The sequence below is a fragment of the Bathycoccus prasinos genome, assembly GCF_002220235.1.
Source record: "Bathycoccus prasinos genomic : Chromosome_10".
Lineage (NCBI taxonomy): Eukaryota > Viridiplantae > Chlorophyta > Mamiellophyceae > Mamiellales > Bathycoccaceae > Bathycoccus > Bathycoccus prasinos.
Window position 1 is genome coordinate 624,904 of NC_023999.1, and position 19,262 is coordinate 644,165.

General features: G+C 46.7%; 9 protein-coding genes across 9 annotated transcripts; 7 read left to right on the forward strand and 2 right to left on the reverse strand.

Annotated features, from left to right (window-relative positions):
• Positions 1–220: 220 nt before the first annotated feature.
• Positions 221–5,287, forward strand: Bathy10g03350 (predicted protein; the record flags this gene model as incomplete). Its single annotated transcript, XM_007510436.1, has 1 exon — positions 221–5,287. The coding sequence occupies one exon, from the start codon at positions 221–223 to the stop codon at positions 5,285–5,287; it is 5,067 nt and encodes a 1,688-aa protein (XP_007510498.1).
• A 63-nt stretch (positions 5,288–5,350) lies between these two features.
• On the reverse strand, positions 5,351–6,454 carry Bathy10g03360 (predicted protein; the record flags this gene model as incomplete). The annotated part of the gene is made up of 1 exon (XM_007510635.1): positions 5,351–6,454. The coding sequence occupies one exon, from the start codon at positions 6,452–6,454 to the stop codon at positions 5,351–5,353; it is 1,104 nt and encodes a 367-aa protein (XP_007510697.1).
• Positions 6,455–6,684: 230 nt separating this feature from the next.
• Positions 6,685–7,335, forward strand: Bathy10g03370 (predicted protein; the record flags this gene model as incomplete). Its single annotated transcript, XM_007510555.1, has 1 exon — positions 6,685–7,335. One exon carries the CDS (start codon positions 6,685–6,687, stop codon positions 7,333–7,335), a length of 651 nt encoding a protein of 216 aa, XP_007510617.1.
• Positions 7,336–7,414: 79 nt separating this feature from the next.
• On the reverse strand, positions 7,415–8,542 carry Bathy10g03380 (predicted protein; the record flags this gene model as incomplete). The annotated part of the gene is made up of 1 exon (XM_007510432.1): positions 7,415–8,542. One exon carries the CDS (start codon positions 8,540–8,542, stop codon positions 7,415–7,417), a length of 1,128 nt encoding a protein of 375 aa, XP_007510494.1.
• Positions 8,543–8,915: 373 nt separating this feature from the next.
• Bathy10g03390 (putative periplasmic protease) lies at positions 8,916–11,033 on the forward strand (the record flags this gene model as incomplete). Its single annotated transcript, XM_007510627.1, has 1 exon — positions 8,916–11,033. The coding sequence occupies one exon, from the start codon at positions 8,916–8,918 to the stop codon at positions 11,031–11,033; it is 2,118 nt and encodes a 705-aa protein (XP_007510689.1).
• A 123-nt stretch (positions 11,034–11,156) lies between these two features.
• Positions 11,157–13,355, forward strand: Bathy10g03400 (pseudouridylate synthase 7 homolog; the record flags this gene model as incomplete). Its single annotated transcript, XM_007510382.1, has 1 exon — positions 11,157–13,355. One exon carries the CDS (start codon positions 11,157–11,159, stop codon positions 13,353–13,355), a length of 2,199 nt encoding a protein of 732 aa, XP_007510444.1.
• A 295-nt stretch (positions 13,356–13,650) lies between these two features.
• Bathy10g03410 (predicted protein) lies at positions 13,651–16,589 on the forward strand (the record flags this gene model as incomplete). Its single annotated transcript, XM_007510626.1, has 2 exons — positions 13,651–13,904; positions 14,060–16,589. 2 exons carry the CDS (start codon positions 13,651–13,653, stop codon positions 16,587–16,589), a joined length of 2,784 nt encoding a protein of 927 aa, XP_007510688.1.
• A 208-nt stretch (positions 16,590–16,797) lies between these two features.
• On the forward strand, positions 16,798–17,850 carry Bathy10g03420 (predicted protein; the record flags this gene model as incomplete). The annotated part of the gene is made up of 1 exon (XM_007510670.1): positions 16,798–17,850. One exon carries the CDS (start codon positions 16,798–16,800, stop codon positions 17,848–17,850), a length of 1,053 nt encoding a protein of 350 aa, XP_007510732.1.
• Positions 17,851–17,994: 144 nt separating this feature from the next.
• Positions 17,995–19,182, forward strand: Bathy10g03430 (sialyltransferase-like protein; the record flags this gene model as incomplete). The annotated part of the gene is made up of 1 exon (XM_007510514.1): positions 17,995–19,182. One exon carries the CDS (start codon positions 17,995–17,997, stop codon positions 19,180–19,182), a length of 1,188 nt encoding a protein of 395 aa, XP_007510576.1.
• Positions 19,183–19,262: the final 80 nt, after the last annotated feature.

Here is a 19,262-nt window from a genome sequence, read left to right on the forward strand (position 1 = left end):
AGTTTTGGAGACAAGAAGAGCACGAGAAGACCCGAAAGAACGTCTGCCCCGTCCTCGATGAGAGAAAAAAAGTGAGAAGAAGTTTTGAATTTTTCACCTAAACCGCACAAAGCAAAAAGCAAAAAGACGACAAACAGTTGTTCTTCTTAGATATACGAGCAGCGATGAAACGAAAACACTCTGGGGGCGGCGGCGCGAAGAAATAAAAGAAGAAGATATCATGCATTCATCTTCATCTGTATCAAATTCGTCTCTCTCGGAAATACTCGACCGATTCGAGAGACTGACGAAATCAGCCGGGGAAAACGAACGCGCTTTGCGATTGGGAACCAGAGCCTTGTGCATGGAATGTATCGTCGAGAGTAAGAAGATAAAGAAGGAGAACGAGAACGAGGAGGGTACGAGAATACGATCGAGAGATGAGAAATCGCTCCTGAGAAGGTGTTTTTTACACGAGAGCAGAGTCGTGGTGGACGAAATATCTCGACGCGTGTGTGATTTGGTCGAGCACAATGTCGTCGATAAAGAAGTCGTTACGAGCGAGTTACTCGCGGCTTTAGAAGCGACGACGGATGGGACGAAAGGGAGGTTTTTAGTGAGAGGGATATACGATATTTGCGTTTCGAACAACAACATCAATGGGAGTGGTACTTTTGCCACCGCAAAAGGAGGGGAAGATGGTTATGATGATAGCACTTACATGCCTCTGTATCGAGCGATGAAATCCGGCGGGGCGCACGTATGCAGCACGTTCTTGTATTACGCGACTTTGAAAGAAAAGGACATCGAACGGTTCCAGAGGCTATTTTATCGAACGATTTTGGAGTGGAATGTGAGTGGAGCGATGGTATCGACGTCTTCGTCATTACTTCCGGGATTAGCGCGAGTTGCGCTCGTCAGGGACGGGTCTTTTGCCGCGCTGGAGATATTGACAAAGTGTTTGCCATGGTATAAATGTTCGAGCGCGGAGGATGTCTCGTGGGTGAGCGAAGCCATCGCGGATATTGCAGATTGGTGCGAAATGAAAGTAAATGATAATAATAAGAAGACAGAGGAAGAGGATAGAATAAACGCGATCGTTGTGAGAGCTGAGTTGGGTGCAATGGCGCAACTGTGCGATGCCGTGAAGAAAGGCGAAGACGTTGTGAGTCTTTCTTTCCACACGCACCGAATACTACGCATATCGCGTCGCGATAGTAAAACAAACGCACTCGCCGCGTGTGATTTGATCTCAAATTGTGTTGGGAAACTTTCGATTGAGGACCAATCTTCTTTGTTTTCGTTGACTCAAACGTGCGTTCGTTCATACCCGGATGTCCTTCGGATGCACTTGCTCGAACTTTCGGCGACGCTCTCAGAAAATCACCTAGGCGAGAGCGAGACGGCGTATATCGCAGCAGAACAAGGTTCTTTTTCTTCTTTTGCTTCAGATATCTCTGAAATGTATAATATTTATCCATTGACTGAATGCTCTGTCTTGCACGACCTTTGTCAGGCGATAGAATCAAACCAAACGATGGCTTTGGAAACAAAAGAGAGTATCTTCGAGCATGCGTTGCGGAGAAACGAAGAGAACGACGCCTTGTTCACACTCGCGTGCATGTTTTCACCGATATCGCTTCGCGTGCGAAATGCGGCTTTAGATTCAGTTAGAACACGGTTTAGGAAGAGTCCTGAGCTTGCAATTTCAGGACTTCCAATCGTTTCTCTGGCGTTGGCTAGTATTGAAAAGAATTTTTTAGTCTCTCCCCCGCCTGCGCAGGATGTAGCGCTCGCGACTTTGAGAGGATTGAAAGCTGCGGCGTCTTCGGCGTCCCATCCTCTGAGTGCAAACGCAGCTTTACGAACACTACTTCCTATTGTTGAACACATAGATAACGAGGAGGACGAGGAACGTTCGTTGGCATTAGATCTAGTTTTATTAGCGGAAGCGTGGATTTCTGCGCCTTCCAGTGGGAGTCAGCTTTCGTTTCGCTTCCAACAAGCTATCGAGCGCGCAATAGCGAGTCATATCTTCGAAGAAACGTTAGCTGGGGCAAATGCTATGTTGGAAGTTTCAAAAGCAGATCCTTTTAGAGCGGCAGAAACGTTTGCAAACGCCATACAGACGTGTATTGAGCAGAAGAGACCTTCGTGTTGTCGAGCGATTGGATTGGAAACAATCGAAGTGTTGTTTCAAGCCGAAGCTTTGGATTTTTATCCTGCGTTTAAAATAGTAACGAAAGAGATGCCAACGCGGCCAAAAGATTCGAATTTAGTCGCCAAACGGTGGTTACGACTTTTAAAATACGGAGTCGAGGATGCTGATGTCGTACCAGAGGCCGGTTCTCTTGTCGTCAATGCTCTCATAGATTGTGCGCTCGATGAATCGAAAACAACAGACGATTCACTCAGAATTGAAGCATGGAATTCCTTGAATGAATTCAACATCAAACAATTAAAGAATTTGCTTAATATTTACGATGGAGAAGACGATAACGAAAGCGAGGAAAGTAAAACGAGTTTCCTCGCTTTCACACGTCTCGTCAACACATTCATAGAGGAAGAAAATGAGGATGTTGTGAGAGCGGCTTCAAAGGTGATTGCGCGGATTGTTGAATTGGAATCTGAATCCGTGAGTAGACGTGCTCGCGCGTCCCAGAAAAAGCGAATATCTCTCATCGGAGGCAGCTCCATAAATCAAGATGAAGAGAAAGTTTTGATGGAAATTTCCGATCCGTTCTTGTATAGGCTCGCTATTGGAACGGCGAAACGGCTGCGAAAAAACACGAAATCGAAAGACGATGAGCTCATTTCGCCTTTGCTTTTACTTTTACTCTTCGATGGCGATTCGTACGAAATGCAATTCTGTGAATTCGTGAGGAGAAATAAATTTTCGCACGCGTGGTGGAACGAATACGTTATTGAAAATACGATGATGCAGTTTTTGGAGCGGTGGATGGTTTCATGGAGCAACGCAGCTGCAGATGACTCGAAAAGTAAAGGAGAACGTATTCTCGACGCTGGATTTTTCTCGCGCATTACAGGTGAGCGGCTACAATCGCCAGATGCCATACAAACGACCCGCGTTGCTACCAAAATTGTAGATGGGTTCAAAAGCGATGCCGTGAGTACGCGCGCGAGAGAAGAAATCGGCATCTTAGTTTCTAAATGTTTGCGCCTAGGGTGCTCAAAGCTTATTTTCCGAAGCGTTACTCGCGACGAAGAAGACAGCAGCGCAGGCACATTTTTTAATGATTTCAACGAGCAACATCCCGAATATATCTTTGTTCGATTAGCAAGTTTTGTTGAAGCGGTGGGAGACTATGAACTCGCATTGAAACTATTTGCGAATTCAATCGAGTACTTGGAAGAGAATGATGGTAAGGAAGATGAATCGTCATGGCGTCGCGCTCTTCTTTGCGCGCTTCCAATTCTTGCGAGAGTCGTGAAGGAAGGAGAAGGTGATAACAATGCTCTCATAAGTCGAGCTATAAAAGAAACTTTAAGCACATTTTTAGTCGAAGAGCAGGCATTCAGCTTAATGTCTTTAGGCGCCCTCGCGAGTCTTGCATTGGAGAGAGGCATTCCCGTGGAAAACGCGCTTTGCGAGAAGATTGTCACCGTCCTGATTGTCACCGCGACGGATGCGCATCGCAAATGTAGCTCTGAAGATAGATGCTCTGCTGTACTTGGCGCGAGTGCGTTACTCGGTGGCTCGAGTTTGTCGTGGTGTTGGCTACCGTCTCCACCAAAGCAGAGTACTGTTCATAAAATGCCCTCTTCTTCTCTCGTTGACGATGCAAACTTCTTCGTTCGCCCGTTACTTTTCGGGAGAGGCCAGGATTTGGCCAAGAAACTTCTCAAGACTTTGGAAAGCATATCATCTTCTTCCGCCGGCGGCGGCGGTAAGAATTGTCGAGTTGGCGACATCGCATCTTTGGCGTTGGGATTCTCTTCGATTTCGGCGCGAACACTCATACTATCTGCAGGAGATGTCTCGAAACAACATAAGAGTGCTGGCGTGGACGCCACCAACAATTTCGGCGCGTGTTCCTTGAGACTTCTCGATTCACTCTTTGCCATAGACGCAGAGTTTCGTAAGAAGTCAAACGCACTCGAAGCTCTCGCAGCGCTCGGAAATATTATTCCATTACCAAACGGTGATGGTCCGTACCAATCTCTGTTGCGCCGGTATTACGGAGAGAAAGAGTTGGTAGCCTCCGTCGTGTGCTTCGCCTCGTCTCGGCCTGCGAAACACATCGGAGGCGAGATTGTAAACCGCACTATTGCAGATTATGAATGCGCTCATAATAGCATCATCAATAACGTGAATGTGCTTAATGCCGTTCGAGCGGCAGCAAAGAGTGAAGATGTAGATCTTCTCCGCGCCGCGCTCGCGCTTCACGATCAAAAATGCGAGAATGACTCCGACGCTACGCATGTATTGAAACATATGTGGCTCGGTTCTCTTGAAATCAACGCGGCGACAAGTTTTGCAGAAACTCTTCTGATTGAGCTTCTGAGACGCACAAGTCTTAAAAGTGACTCTTTGAAACACGCGACGGAAGGATTGTATCAGATTGCGGCCAATATGGCAAAACACGTCGAAAAAGACTCGATGGTGAGATTCTCGACGACGCTTCGCGAAGGGTGCGAAGACGACGTCTTACCTGTCTTGGCATCTAGGCTCGTCTTACTCGGCGTAGAAATAGTACGTTTGGACGATCTCGTTTTACCACTCGCACGTTGGAATACAAAACGATTGCGTCGAGATGAACTTTTACACTTTGCGCTCGACGTTCGCGAAGTGGAAGGCTTCTTTGAGAAGCAAAAATTGGGCGCCAGACGCATCAAGAGGATTTCCGAATTTAAGAAGAGGTTGATTGATGACGCGTGTCACTTGATCAAAAGAATCAGTGAGGATGCGAGCACAAGTGGAGAATTCGAGGCGTGCTCTTGCTTAATGCTTCTTTGTTTGCGCTTCGGTCGTAAGACGAACAGAGGGTTCATCTATGCACAAATCGTTTCTTCTTCATCGTGGGACTTCCGGAAGAGATTTTTCCCTTTCGCCCTCTGCTCTGCGCTTCAAGAAGAAGAGGATGTGAAGAAGAAGGAGAAGAGTGCAGGCGAAATCTTCTTGTTTAACGCGAAAACAATCGTCGATTCTCTCGTCGTTCCAAGCGCGAGTGGTGAAAATTCAACGTGCGCTCGAGCTTTGCGAGAAATTATGGGTAAGTTCGATGTGAAAATCTCTCTCACATCGTACGAATCGATTGCACGGCGCAACTTCCATGTTAAAAAGTAGTAGTAGATCTAATAAATAGTTGTATAATATACAATACTCAGGTACTAGCTTCTCTATAGATTTCTAAACTAAATCGTTGCTAAAGGCAAAAGAATCGTGCGATCGTCTGATCAAGTTTGACGAGTCCGGCGCCTGATTTTGCGTCGATGGCACAGACGATAGATTTACCGAAAGGTTTGAATAATACCTCCGATCGATTATCTCTTTAAAGAACGCGTCGAACGAGGAATGATCCACCCGTCCGTGTAAAGCAGAACACCTCAGACCTCTTGGTATTGGCCTTTTATCCAACGCGCCTCTCGGTACTCTCGGGTCTAAGAAGTAATCCATATTATTCCCGCTCGAGCCTTGGCGATGATGATGAGAATTTCGAAATCCGAGCGTCGGCGAACCTCCTTGCGAGGAAACTAAATCATTATAATCCTCGTCAATGAGTCCCATGGCGTTGTTGCTACTACCGCTAATATTACTATTCGACGTCGTCGTCGGAAGTATTGGCTGTAATTTCAAGCCAATCTTCTTCAAAAATCCGCCAAACGCCGTCTTCGCTTTCAATCCGGCCACGTCCCCTTTCCCGAGAACGTACGCTTTATCGCTCTTGTTCGAAATCACCAAACACGGCACCGGTAACCCCCCAAACCCGTATATAACGTGCGGATCTCTCGTACTCGTCACCCACGGATTTGGTGTGTGCGTATCCGGTGCCACAAACGTCCCTTGTTGCGCAATTTCTCTCGCCCATCTTTCCAACGTCAAAGCGCTATTTTTCTGCGAGGCATCGTGCACTAAAATGACAGCATTTATGTCCCTAAAAAACGCCGCTCGATCGTCTTTAAACTGGTCGTGACCGCCAACATCCCACAATTCCACGAAATGCTCCGTCCTCGCGTGTTCGTGGAATATCAATTTCACGTCCGCGGAGCATCCAATCGTCCTTTCTACGTTTTCCACCAGTAAGTTCAGCATTTTTGTCTCGTTCTTTTTATTTTCACTTGTGCTTTTGCTCGTCGTTTTTGAAGTCGTTGAAGTCGTCGTCTGAACCGTCGTCTGAATCGTCGTCGATACGTCCACTTCGTCTCTCACGTGTCTCAATAACGTCGTCTTCCCCGACCCGGCGTTGCCGCAGACGAGCACTCGCACTTTGCCTCGCTTCTCCGCCGCTTCCATTTTGGTATTATTATTTTTCTTTTTCTTTGTGCAGACATTTTTGGTCGTTGTTTAAAGGTGTTTGATGTTTGCAATTTTGATGATGTTTTTTGCCAAAAATGATGAGTCAGCCATTAGACATTTTTTGGCATCTTCTTCTGTCTTTCATCAAAAAAAACGAATTCTCAACACAACAAACGAACGACAAACCCTTCATTGTTTTTAATAGAAGAATACAAACGCATAAAATAATGGCGTCATTGGTAACAGTGGCGCGCGCGGGTACTACTGCGAGCACTCATCGCTCGAGCGGCTTAGCAACGCGGGGAAAGTTTTCTTTCATGAGAAAAAGTCAATCACAACAAAATTTTGCGACGACGATCCCTAAGAATAAGAATAACAGTAAATCAGGACAACGGCATTCTTCTGTCGTTCTTCACTCGAGGATGAAAGTCTCCGCTAATGCTGCTGGAGGAGAAACAGCATTTCAGTATAAAAAACCACGAATTGACGAAGGCTACAACTGCGTGGTTACAGAGAAAGGGGCGATTATTTCCGAAGATATCCCCTCGGGAACGTACGAAGTCTCCGCCTGGTGGGGAGGGACGAAGAAATCGAGAGACGATAAAGAGGAGGAGTTTTTAGCGCCCAGGTGCGACACGGAGAGACAGAAAGGGTGCGAGGTAAAGTGCGAAGTCGTGGAGGAAGGATGTTTGGTGTGCGAAGGATTAGCGGAAGGAACGTATCGAGTGACCAACGTGAAAGATTTGAACGAAGAGTGCGAGGTGAGCTACGACGGAACGAGCATAAGTTGCGACGAAGCCGACGCGGAAACGTTTAACGTGGGCGATTTGGAAATGCAGGAGAAAGCGGACGACCATAGCATTCGTTTAGGTGGATAATAAAAACGAGAGGATAGTTTTGATACGTAATGATGATGTGTGCTATTTATTTGAATGCGCTAAAATCTAAAAATCTAAATCATCGTCTTCGATTGAACGACTCAAAGCTCGGTTTCATGATGTTCAACAGCGAGTTTGGATTGTCGATGTGGACCCAGTGACTGCTATTTTCCAAGAAGTGTATTCTCGCTCCCGTGTTTAATAATCTGTTCACGTCTTCCTCGGCCCAAACGAACGCGGACCGTTCCGCTCGAACGAAATCTACCTCTAAACCTTTCGGTTGCGTTTCGAGCATCGGCCATAAATTCGTCGCCTCGTAACTCGAATACATATCTTTAATCCCGTCTAAATCAAACACCCAATCTAATTCGCCTTTGTTCCCATCTTTCGCGGGCTTTAAATTCGTCGTCATCCACTGCGCGCCTTCGATGGTAAACCCGGCTCCAGTCAAGGAATCCACCAGATGTTTCCTCGACGCGAACGGCGTATCCAAAGTTCGAACAAAATTAATGGTATCTTTCGGATGGTCGCCTGTCCTCGCCCAGGCATCTCCCGGGACCGTATCTAACACCCACACTTGAACCGGCCTCGGCAAGACCTTATTCCTTTCGCCTTGCGAGAACTGATGGACCATAGACATGGCCACCTTCCCTCCGAACGAGTGCCCGACCAGCATGTGCGGGTAAAACTTTAGCGACTGCAGCGTCTCGATAACATCTCTCGCCGCGCTTTCTACGCTATCCTCCCCGAAACGTCTCTCCCCACTCTCCGTGCTCTCCGTGTTCGTTTGTCCGTGGCATCGTAAATCCACCAATAAAAATTGCCAACTCGGCATCTCTTCCGCCATCCGTTTCGCGAAAGACAACAAGTTCCGTCGAGAACCGAGAATGCCGTGGAGGAAAACGCACGTCGGTGGATGCGGTCCTTTTTTCTCTTCCACCGTGTATTTCACCAGAGCGCCTTGGACTAACTCGTACGATAACGGTGATGAAGTTTTCTTTGCTGCTGATGATGATTGCGAGGGTTGTTGATCCGCTAACGCCGCTTTCGTTTCAGAAGAAAAAGAGATTAATCTTCTCCTCGTGCGGGGCGAACTGTTTCTTCTGCATCTTCTCGAGGGACGACGAGAACAAGTCGTCGTTCCCGCTGCTGCTGCTGCTGTTGCTGCTGATGAAGAAGACGTCCTAAACGTCGTCGTCGTCGTCATCTCTTCTCTGTTGTTAAACTCTAATGAATAATAAATACGAGTGCTATAAAAAAGAGAGAGCTGATGAGACGAGATAGTCGTACGACACAGAAACGAGGATTTTGAGCAAAAAAACGCTTTCCTTCTTGATTCTGTTCTTCTGTCCTCATCAGTCTGTCGTGTGTTCTGGGGGTTGTTAAAAATAAATTTTTCTTCTCTTGCAAAAGCTTTCCATGCGTGCGTTTTTTTTTGTGGTTGGAAAAGGAAGGAGGGTGCCTATGTCACCTTTTTTCTTTCTTTCTTTCTCTTCATTTACCTGCACCTCGCGCGCAAACAAGTAAGAAGTATATACATAATAAACGAGTGACTATATCCCAGTTTTGCTGCTCGAGAGATGATTTCTTCTTCTTCTTCTTTGACTTCATTGACTTCTTTGACTTCTCTCTCGTGCTTCGGGAGAAGAAAGACGTCTTCTTTGTCGAGAAGAAAAGGCATCGTCGTCCAACAATGTAAAAATCGAAACGTCGTCACCAATAATCTCATCAATACCAAAGACGGAAGGGACGAGGACGACGACCGTTCGTCTTCTAAAGACAACAACGAGAAACTGATGATGATGCAAGCAGCTTCCGTGGCACCTTTTTTGGTCTTTTCTCCGAAAGCGTTCGCCGCTGGCGCCTTCGACTCGGTCTCGAACGCGTTCAGTTCGCCAGAGTTTCACGAGTTGTCCATGTATACGCTGAAAACGTTAATCTCGTGGGGGGTCCCAGCCGTCACGGTAGGTATCGTCGCTTTGATGATTATTTCCGGCGCTCGAAGAGGGAAGTCTTCCTCCGGTGGAAATGATGACGGGTCGTCGTCGTCCTCGCCTTTCGGATTTCTCAGAGGCGGGCAGATGGGAAAGAAGCCGCGAACGCAACCGTACTTATCCATCAAGCGGTTGAACGATCGATTGGATTCGTACGCGTTACAATTTGAAGCCGCGACGGTTTCGAAAACGTCCGCTAAGCGGCAACAGAACAAGCAGAGGTTTGAGAAGAGATACGCGGACGCGTTGGGTAAGTTATCCTCGGAAGAGCGCAACGCCATTCTCGAGGCGCAAAAAAAATGGAAAGAAGTCGACGACAGATTGAAGACGCGAATGAACGCCATCACGGCATCCTCGCGAAAAACCGCATTAGAACTCGGCGCGAGAAAGAAAGAATCTTCGTCTTCGAGCTCTTCGTCTTCCAAGGAAGACGAAGCTGCGTCGTCGTCGAAAGAAGACGGCGATATCATGAACAACATCAAGAACAAATTCGGCATGGGCAAAGAAAACCCGTCGAAACAGGCGAAAGAGCTCGGTCGCATCGCTTCCGAGAGAATGTTGAACGAAGATAAGTATTTAACCGCGGTTGCTGCAGCGGTACCGAAATCGAAATTAAAATCGCTCGAGGACGTATTGAAAGATCCTAATCAAACGTTTGGTTGGCAAGCGAACAGCGACGTCCTTCTGTTGAATAACGTTGACGAGGTATCGGGACCGAAGGATAAACTTTCGAAGAAACACGTCTTCGTGCTCGACTTTTTCGGCGACGTACAAGCGAGTCAAGCCGCGCAGTTGAGAGAGGAAGTTACCGGTTTGTTGAGATCTGCTAAGAAGGAACGAGGGGACGAAGTTATTTTGAGGTTAAACACTGGAGGTGGTACTGTTACTGGGTACGGTTTAGCCGCCGCGCAGTTAACTAGAATTAAAGCCGCCGGTTTACCGCTCACGATATGCGTCGAACAGGTTGCCGCATCGGGCGGTTATATGATGGCTTGTGTTGCTGATAAAATCGTCGCCTCGCCATTTGCTGTCTTGGGTAGTATTGGCGTAATCAGCGACGTCCCGAATGTCTACGAACGCTTGAAGAACGAAGGTATAGAGTTCGCAACTATTACGGCAGGCAAATATAAGCGAACAATCACGCCAACGAAGAAAATCACCAAAGAAGATTTGATCAAGACGACAAAAGATATCGAGGACGTTTTAACGTTGTTTAAAGGCTTCGTTTCTACCAATCGACCGTCGCTGAACATCGACGAAGTTGCCACCGGGGAAACTTGGTTTGGCCCAGACGCCATGAAGAGAGGTTTGTGCGACGAACTCAAAACTTCCGACGACGTCCTTTTGGACTTGGTCTCGACGTGTGAGATCTTCTCCGTTAAATTAACGACGCCATCGAGAAGTCCGTTGGCATTTGCCGGCGTCGGTGCTTCAAACGCGTTTTCCTCGTGGGGTTTACTCGCCACCTTAGCTTCCGCTGCGGCAAAATACGCCCAAGCCAACGGCGGCGCCAACTTTTTACCGCCAAACGCAAACGCCTCCAACGGTGGTATGGGCGGTTTCCAAGCCATCGACCGCGAAGTCGATACCTTTATGATGCTCGATCAATCCTACGGTAACAACATGAACGCGAGTGGTATGATGGATTTCGACTTTGACGACGGCATTTTGGAAGAGGATGATGTAGATACTTTTGAGTTGTAAATTTTTTTCATATCATATCAACGCTGTCTACACGAACGCAAGTACGAGTACCCTAAAATTCAGCAAGATTCTCCTCTTCTGTTTTGTTCTGTTCTCTCTTTCGCACAAAAAAACAACACAAAAATGTCTCCCAAGTCGATTCCAACTGTTTCAGCAAACAACAACCAGAAGAATATCCAAGAAGGGGAACATGCAATCGGTTTAGAACTGTTTGCGAACACCCTCTCTGGTTTCCCGGCGATATTTAAAACGCTCAATTCCGACTTTATCGTCCAAGAAATCACCGAAAGTGGCGAAGTGTGCTCGTTGACCGAACTCGAACCTCTCGTCGATCGAGAGTTGGAAAGGAAAGAGAAAGCGATGTTGGAAAACACGACGGTGACGAAAATCATCGAAGAAGATGATAACGACGATGATCGGGGTGGCGGCGACGCGAATGAGAGTTCTAACAACGTCGTCGTGGTCAAAGAAGAGATATTTGAAGAGTTCAAGAAGATTTCAGGGAGCGAGGAAGACGTGGAGCGGTTGCGCGCGTTTCTGAATACGCCAGGGGTGAGACGAGGGACTCAACCCCTATTACAAGTTTTAGAAGACGGCGACGGCGACGGCGGCGAGGGGAAAATTGGCATTCTTGAACCATTAGTATTAGCACCCTCCAAAGATAAAGAACACAGAAAGCAACTGCACGCGTTTTTTCGGCAGTTTCAACTCGATACAGATTCTGTGACGCTAGACAATGGACATCCGAATGCGACGAATGGGCAAAATTTATGCATTCGCGTGCACCCATCCTCGGGGGGAGGCAAGAAGAGAGGCGCGAGAGACGACGATAATAAAAGCAAAAACAACAAGCGGCACAAGAAAGCCACTCCAGATACGCGACCGAAATGGCCAGCAGATCTCCCGACGACTTTGCAGTTCGTGATGTGTAAATCGGGAAGAGATACGACAGATGCACTGAATCAACTTGGCAACCTTCTGAAATGTAACCCGAAACGGTTTCAAATAGCTGGTACGAAGGATAAGCGAGCAGTTACGACGCAAAGAATATCAGTTTATAAGTACCGAGCGTACCGACTCGCTTCTTTGAACAAAGCGTGTAAAGATATAAAGATTGGTAACTTCACCTACGTCGAAAGACCGCTGTATTTCGGCAAATCGATGGGGAACGCATTCATCATCTGTCTTAGAAACATAGATGAACGGCTCAAAGAGACTGTAATAGCTGGTATTAACGCCTTGCGCGAAACTGGAACGATTAATTATTTCGGCGCTCAGCGATTTGGCAACGTATCGTCGACAACACAGGATGCTTCAGAGACATCAACCGGCACGACGCATAAAATTGGAGCGTTGCTCTTAAATGGTAAGTTCAAGGAAGCCGTAGATGTTATATTACAGCCAAAGATGAAAGAATCCACGAAGATTAAGCAAGCAAAGGAGAAATATCTCGAAACTAAAGACGCGCAGGAAGCTTTGAGAACGATTCCTAGATTTATGCACATAGAACGCGCGATATTAGAGGTGCAAGCAGCGAAGGGCCGCGAAAACGATTTCTGCGGACAGCTAACAGCCATTCCGAGCAAGATGAAGCGCATGTATATTAACGCGTACCAGAGTTATTTATGGAATAAAGTTGCGAGCGAACGAGTCCGAAAATTTGGAATCAACACAGTCGTAGAGGGTGATTTAGTCGCCATTATAGACGACGAAGACAACGGGAAAACAGCGGAAGAGATTCAAAAACATTCGGACGAAGCCTATGATAAAGGTCTCAAACGTGGCGAAAATTTGAAGAAAGTGAAACTTGTCACAGCTGAAGACGTCTCGAAGAATGCTTTTGATCCCTCCGATGTCGTTTTACCAGTTCCTGGACACGCAGTTATCTACCCTTCTTGGGCAGCAACCAAAGCAGACGGCGAAGACGATAAAACGTTGGACGGCAAAGCTCTGTTTCACGAGCTCGCCATGAACAAAGACGGCGTAGACTTAGAGCTCACGAAACATTCCATCATGGAATTTTCTATGCGATCGTACCCGGGCGATTATCGCAGACTCTTTCTAAAACCGAAAGATCTTGAATGCGAGTTCATGCGATACGATGATTCGAAAATAGATTTACTGAAAACGGACATGGACGCTTTCGTCAAGAAGAATATGAAAAATACCGACGAAGACGACGACGGCGACAAAAAAGTAGAGAAGAAAGGAGGAAAACTTCTCGCCGCGAAACTCTCCTTCAAGCTCGGCGCTGGCAATTACGCGACGATGATTTTGCGAGAGCTCACGAAAGCTCAAGCCAGAGAATATTCCTCGCACTAGAATGGAGACAAATAAGTAAATAGCGTGTTGTGGTATAATAATATGAAGTGCAACGAAGTTTTTTTTCCTTTTTTTTTTCTTGAGTGCTTTTTTGCACAATATGGACGAACTGGACAGACCCATCAGATCAACTTCAAACTTTTTGTACGCACTCTTCTCTATTCCGCTCATATCGTTTTTCTACTTGTTGCGAGTAGGAAGAGACACGTTTCAATTGTCTGTCAGTAGATTCAACACTTCGTGAAAATCGTTTTAAGAGCAAAGAGGATCATCTTCTCATCATCTCATCATCAACATGGGTGAGAAAAAGAAAGACGTCGTCGTTCCATCGTCCACCACCGATGGAAAAGACAAATCTAAAGATGATGATGAAAAGAAGTCTACGAAAACGACTGGTAAAGACGCGAAACCGGAGATTGAATTATCCGAGGAAGATCTTCAGCTGAAAACAAACTTGGAACTGTTAGTCCAAAGGGTGATGGATTCCAAAGCGGGCGTGGCGAAGTTGGCGCTGGAGAGCATGCGAACGGAGATCAAAACGGCGACGAGGTACGACGAATAACGAGATCGACGATTTCTTTTCTATAGTTTTCCTTCTTTCTTTCCTTTTCCTTCTTTCGTTCTCACATCATCAAGCTCACGTACGAATGACTCACCTGCTGTTCACTCTTCTCTCAATCTTCCCCGTGCCTACAAAACAACAGTTCGATGACTTCGGTTCCGAAACCTTTGAAATTCTTGCGTCCTCACTTGCAAACTTTCAAAGACCAGTACCCGACCATCAAAGACGCGACAAACAAGAAACTTTTAGCGGATGTTATCTCCGTTTTATCCATGACAGATTCCCCGGGAGAGAATGTCATTCCGGAGTCGTTGAAGTATAAGATGTTAGGGAGCGGAGAAGAGGTTGGATTTTGGGGCCATGAGTACGTGAGAAACTTGGCGAGCGAAATCGGCATCGAGTACCATCGACGCGCAGACTTAGAAGAAGGAGAAGAAGGGGTCACCGCAAAAGATAAAGAGGTTGACGATTTGATGAAGTTGGTGAAGGACATCGTGCCATTTCACATGTCGCACAACGCCGAGCCTGAGGCAGTGGATTTGTTAATTGAAGTGGAAAAGTTGGAGTATTTGATTGACCACGTGACGGAGAATAATTATTCGCGCACGTGTTTGTATTTGATCTCGTGCTCGAGCTATTTGCCGGAACCGGAGGACGGTATCGTCTTGTCCACCGCGCACAAAATTTTCATGAAAGTGAACAAATTGTGTGACGCCATGCGAGTGGCGTTGAAGATTGGCGTACAAAGTACGATTGAAGAAACATTTTTAGCTTCAAAGGACCCGTTAGAAAAGAAACAGCTCTGTTACATTCTCGCTCGACACGGCCACCCGTTGAAATTAGACGAAGGACCGTGCGAACAAGAAGGTGATGACGCGGAAGAGTTGACGTTGATCATGTCAAACTCGAAGCTTTGCGAAAATTACTTGACTTTAGCGAGAGATTTGGACGTGATGGAAGCCAAGTTACCGGAGGATATTTACAAAACACATTTGATTGAAGGCAGAGCGCCGTCCGGGCCTGCTGTAGATAGTGCTCGCGCGAATTTAGCGGCGACGTTTGTCAACGCATTTGTCAACGCCGGTTTCGGTCACGATAAGTTGCTCACCGCGCAATCCGCGGAAGGCACGACTGGCGAAGGCGGCTCTTCCTCCAACGTTTCCTGGATTTTCAAAAACAAAGACCACGGCAAAATGTCCGCAGCTGCGAGTTTAGGATCTGTGTTGTTGTGGGACGTCGAAGGTGGTTTACCGCAGGTGGATACGTTTTTATATTCCGAAGAGCCGTTAGTCGTTGCTGGTGGTCTCCTCGCCGTCGGTTTGATCAACACGAACGTGAGAAACGATTGCGATCCAGCTTACGGTCTGCTTTACGAATCCGTCAACAAAGATAATTCGTCCGTTCGAATCGGTGCAATCATGGGCTTGGGTTTAGCGTACGCCGGTTGCCAGAAGGAAGAAGTGGCTGAACTCTTGACGCCAATTGTAACGGATGAATCCACGCCAATGGATGTTTGCGCGTTTGCCGCTTTATCGTTAGGTTTAGTTTACTGCGGCACGTGTCACGAAGAGTCCGTTCAATCCATCGTCCAAGCATTGATGCTTCGCCCGGAGAAAGATTTGGAAGATCCTTTCGCGCACTTGATGTGCTTAGGTCTCGGCTTGATGTTTTTGCAAAGACAGCAAGAAGTTGAAGCGACGTTAGAAGTTGCGAAGACTTTTCCGGAACGCATTTCGGAGTATTGCCAAGTCGTTCTCGACGTTTGCGCCTACGCTTGCTCGGGTAACGTCTTGAAAGTACAAGCCTTGCTTGCGAAATGTGGTGAACACAGAACGACAGAAGAATCGACGGAAGAAGACAGTTGGAAATTAGACGCGCAATCTGTGGCGTGCCTAGGCATTGCTATTATTGCCATGGGTGAAGACCTCGGTCGCGACATGGCGATCCGTTCGTACGATCACTTGATTCAGTACGGGGACAACTCGGTGAAATTGGCTATTCCTCTCGGTTTAGCCATGTTGCACACTTCCGATCCGAAGTTAGAAATCACCGATCAATTAGGTCGATTATCGCACGATAACTCGGAAGAAATCGCTCAATCCGCTTGCTTGGCGCTTGGTATCGTCGGCGCTGGTACGAACAATGCGCGTTTAGCGCACCAGCTTCGACAATTGACGAGCTACTACTACAAAGAACCGAGTCTTTTGTTTTTAGTCCGCGTCTCGCAAGGGTTAGTGCATTTGGGCAAAGGTTTACTCACCTTATCTCCGACGCATTCCGATAGAACCTTGCAATCGAGCGTCTCCCTGGCTGGTTTGATGATCACCTGCTTCGCCGGTTTGGACATGAAGCACACGATTTTAGGAAAGCATCACTACATGCTTTATTATCTCTTCGCTGCAGCCGTTCCGCGCATGTTGATGTGTGTCGACGAGGAAGGTAAAGCTTTACCGATTCCCGTGAGAGTTGGCCAGGCTGTCGACGTTGTCGGCCAAGCTGGTAGACCAAAAACAATCACCGGCTTTCAGACGCACACGACGCCGGTGTTACTAGCTTCGGGCGACCGAGCCGAATTAGAAAGCGGCAAATACATCCCAATCACCTCGAATTTGGAAAACGTAGTCATTATGAAGAAGAATCCGGCGTGGGAAGAAGAGGATGCAAAGAAATAATTCGTTTTTGTTGTAATAAATAAGAGAGAGAGAGGGAGAGAAATAAAATGCGCCCGTGTATTTTCTTCTTCCTCGTTTTTCCTTTTTTGGGATGTGAAAATGTTCGTCACATCGTAAGACCATTTTTGGTCAACTCCTCAAAGTTTTAAAATATTATGACTGTCTTCCAAGTTGCCTTCCAACCGTTCGGTATCGCGAACTGCATGCGATGGCGCGCGTATATTCCCATCGGATGCACCCTGTTCTTGCGGATTGTTCTGCTTTCTCAGAAAACAACGTACATGTATTTGCTTGGAAGTGCGTTGTTCGTCTTTTTATCTCTCTTCTGTTTGCGTTTCGCGTCTTGGTGTTTTGTGCTGCTGACTTCTCTCTTTCTTCTCCTTCTTTCAAAAACGCCCGTTTACGAAAACACGCAGTTTACTTCACCACAGGCGTGGCTGGTTTAATGCTCTTAGTTTGCGCGTTCGCGTACATTCTTCTCGACACGGACAAATACGGTAAGATCCGATCGAGTTTCGATAAGAGACCGTGGAGGAACATGAAAAGTTTGTTCCAAAGAACCGAAGAGGAGGAAGTATTCGTAAACTTCAACGCGATGAAGTGTCCATTCACGAATAATCCAGTGCGAGGCACGTGCCCTATATGCTGTTCGTTGACGCATAAAGATGGGTATTATCACGGCGATCCCCATGTATTGCACGAATTTTCCTCGCAAATTGTCGAACACGAGATGGCGAAAGAGGCGTCGGCGATGGATCACAAACCAGTTCTGGGACGAATTCAATTGGACACCTTAATCGCGTATAGAGCGAACTATTTGTTTGCAACTTTGAGCCCTTCGTGTAAAGGATGTTATTATAAAACGTGGTGTTGGAATGTCGGATATCGAATGACTTGGCAATCGGCTATATTAGGATTCAACTGCATGATGTGCACGTACCTCTTTGGCGAAGACATTCAAATATTTTACGCCGATTTACGAGCCATTTTATTTTGCATGTCCATGTTCTTCTCCGTGTCCACGTTGTACATGTTACTCGCGTTAATTTGTACTTCCGTGGTATTTATATACGAACATCCGCACTTCATGGACCTAGACGCGATACCAAAGTTTATCGACTTGAAAAATAACGAGCGCGTACGGAGCTGGGTCTATTGGTTCGCCGACGAAAGCGCCAGGTTTGGCGTCAATCCAACGAAGTCGTATTGGACCGTGTTCTATTCCAAGAAGGAGAAAGAAGAGCAAAGAAGAAGACGGTGATGAGATTGTTATTGTATTTTAGTATTAACCTCCGTTACACTCTTACAGACTCACACATGTGACACGCCACAACCGTTTTTACTCTCGTTTTTTGAAAATCGTCATTTCTCTCCTTTTTACGACGAGAAACAATCTCGAAGAAGAATGCCGGAGCTGCTGCGTCGCAGCAGCGATGGAGGCGGCTTAAAAAGACGGAAACAAAAGAAATACTACGTTTTGATAATCCTTCTCTCCGCGATTTCATTCTGGTTCACCGCGTTGATTCGTGTTTCCAATCGAATGCCAACCGGTGAAGCCTCGTATCAGTTGAGCGATTTAGACGTTTACGATATCGACGAATCCGACTTTGTGGAAAGTAGTAGTAAGAGTGGAAGTGGAACTTCCGTGTACGATGACGTGGAGGAGAACGAAGACGACGAAGACTGGCGAGTATCGGTGGAGGAGAAAGCGGAGGAGAAACCGTATTTGCGCGACTTTGTCTTCGACGAAGACGATTTGTTCATCTCCCAAGAGAACCACAAAAGAATACGAGAAAAAGACGCGTTCGCTTCGCAAAATGTAGTCAATCGGGTGTTACCAGAACAAAGCCCGAAGATTATACACAAATCGTGCGCATTAGTTGGAAATTCTGGGATATTAAAACGCACTCAGTTTGGGAAATCGATCGATAAACACGAGGCGGTGATGCGCGTGAACCAAGCGCCGGTGAAAGGCTACGAGAAATACGTCGGCTCGAAAGTCACGTATAGGATGTTGAACAATAAGTGGACGACGGTGTATTATGAAGACGGCGTCTCAAATACGGATGTTCCAGGCGGTACGAGTAATTTAGCGAGGTATTTATTAGCGCAAGAGCCGAGTAATGTGACGTTTATCGTCTCGAGAGCGACGACGAAACAGTTTGAAACTTTTTCGCAAACCGTCGCGAAGAGAAGGAGCGAGATGAAGAAACCGTTGTTATTGTCCTCCCGTGTGGTTTCGGGAGCGAGAACGGCGTTGATTGGATTCAGAGATTTTGAGAAGAATCGTGCAAAATATAGCGAGGAAGAATTAACGCCGTCTTCGGGCCTTCTAGGCGTGTATTTGTTGTTGAACTTGTGCAAAAGAGTTTCCGTGTACGGATTTTCCTTGGATGACTCGAGAAAGACGAATGATATGAAAGCGGAAGGGTTACGATATCACTATTTCAAGAAGTATGCGGATTCAGAGCGTTTGTTGGCGCATCCGCACCATAACTTTAAGATGGAAGGGGATATTTTGAGAGCGTTGGTGGAAGCGAACGTGGTGACTTTGTGCACGAAGGAGAAAGACTCCGCCGAATCGACGTGTTGAAGAAACGCGCTTTATATGCATTATTGCTGGTAGATTTAGAATAGATATAGAAGTAGCTATATACTAGGTACAAGAGCGTA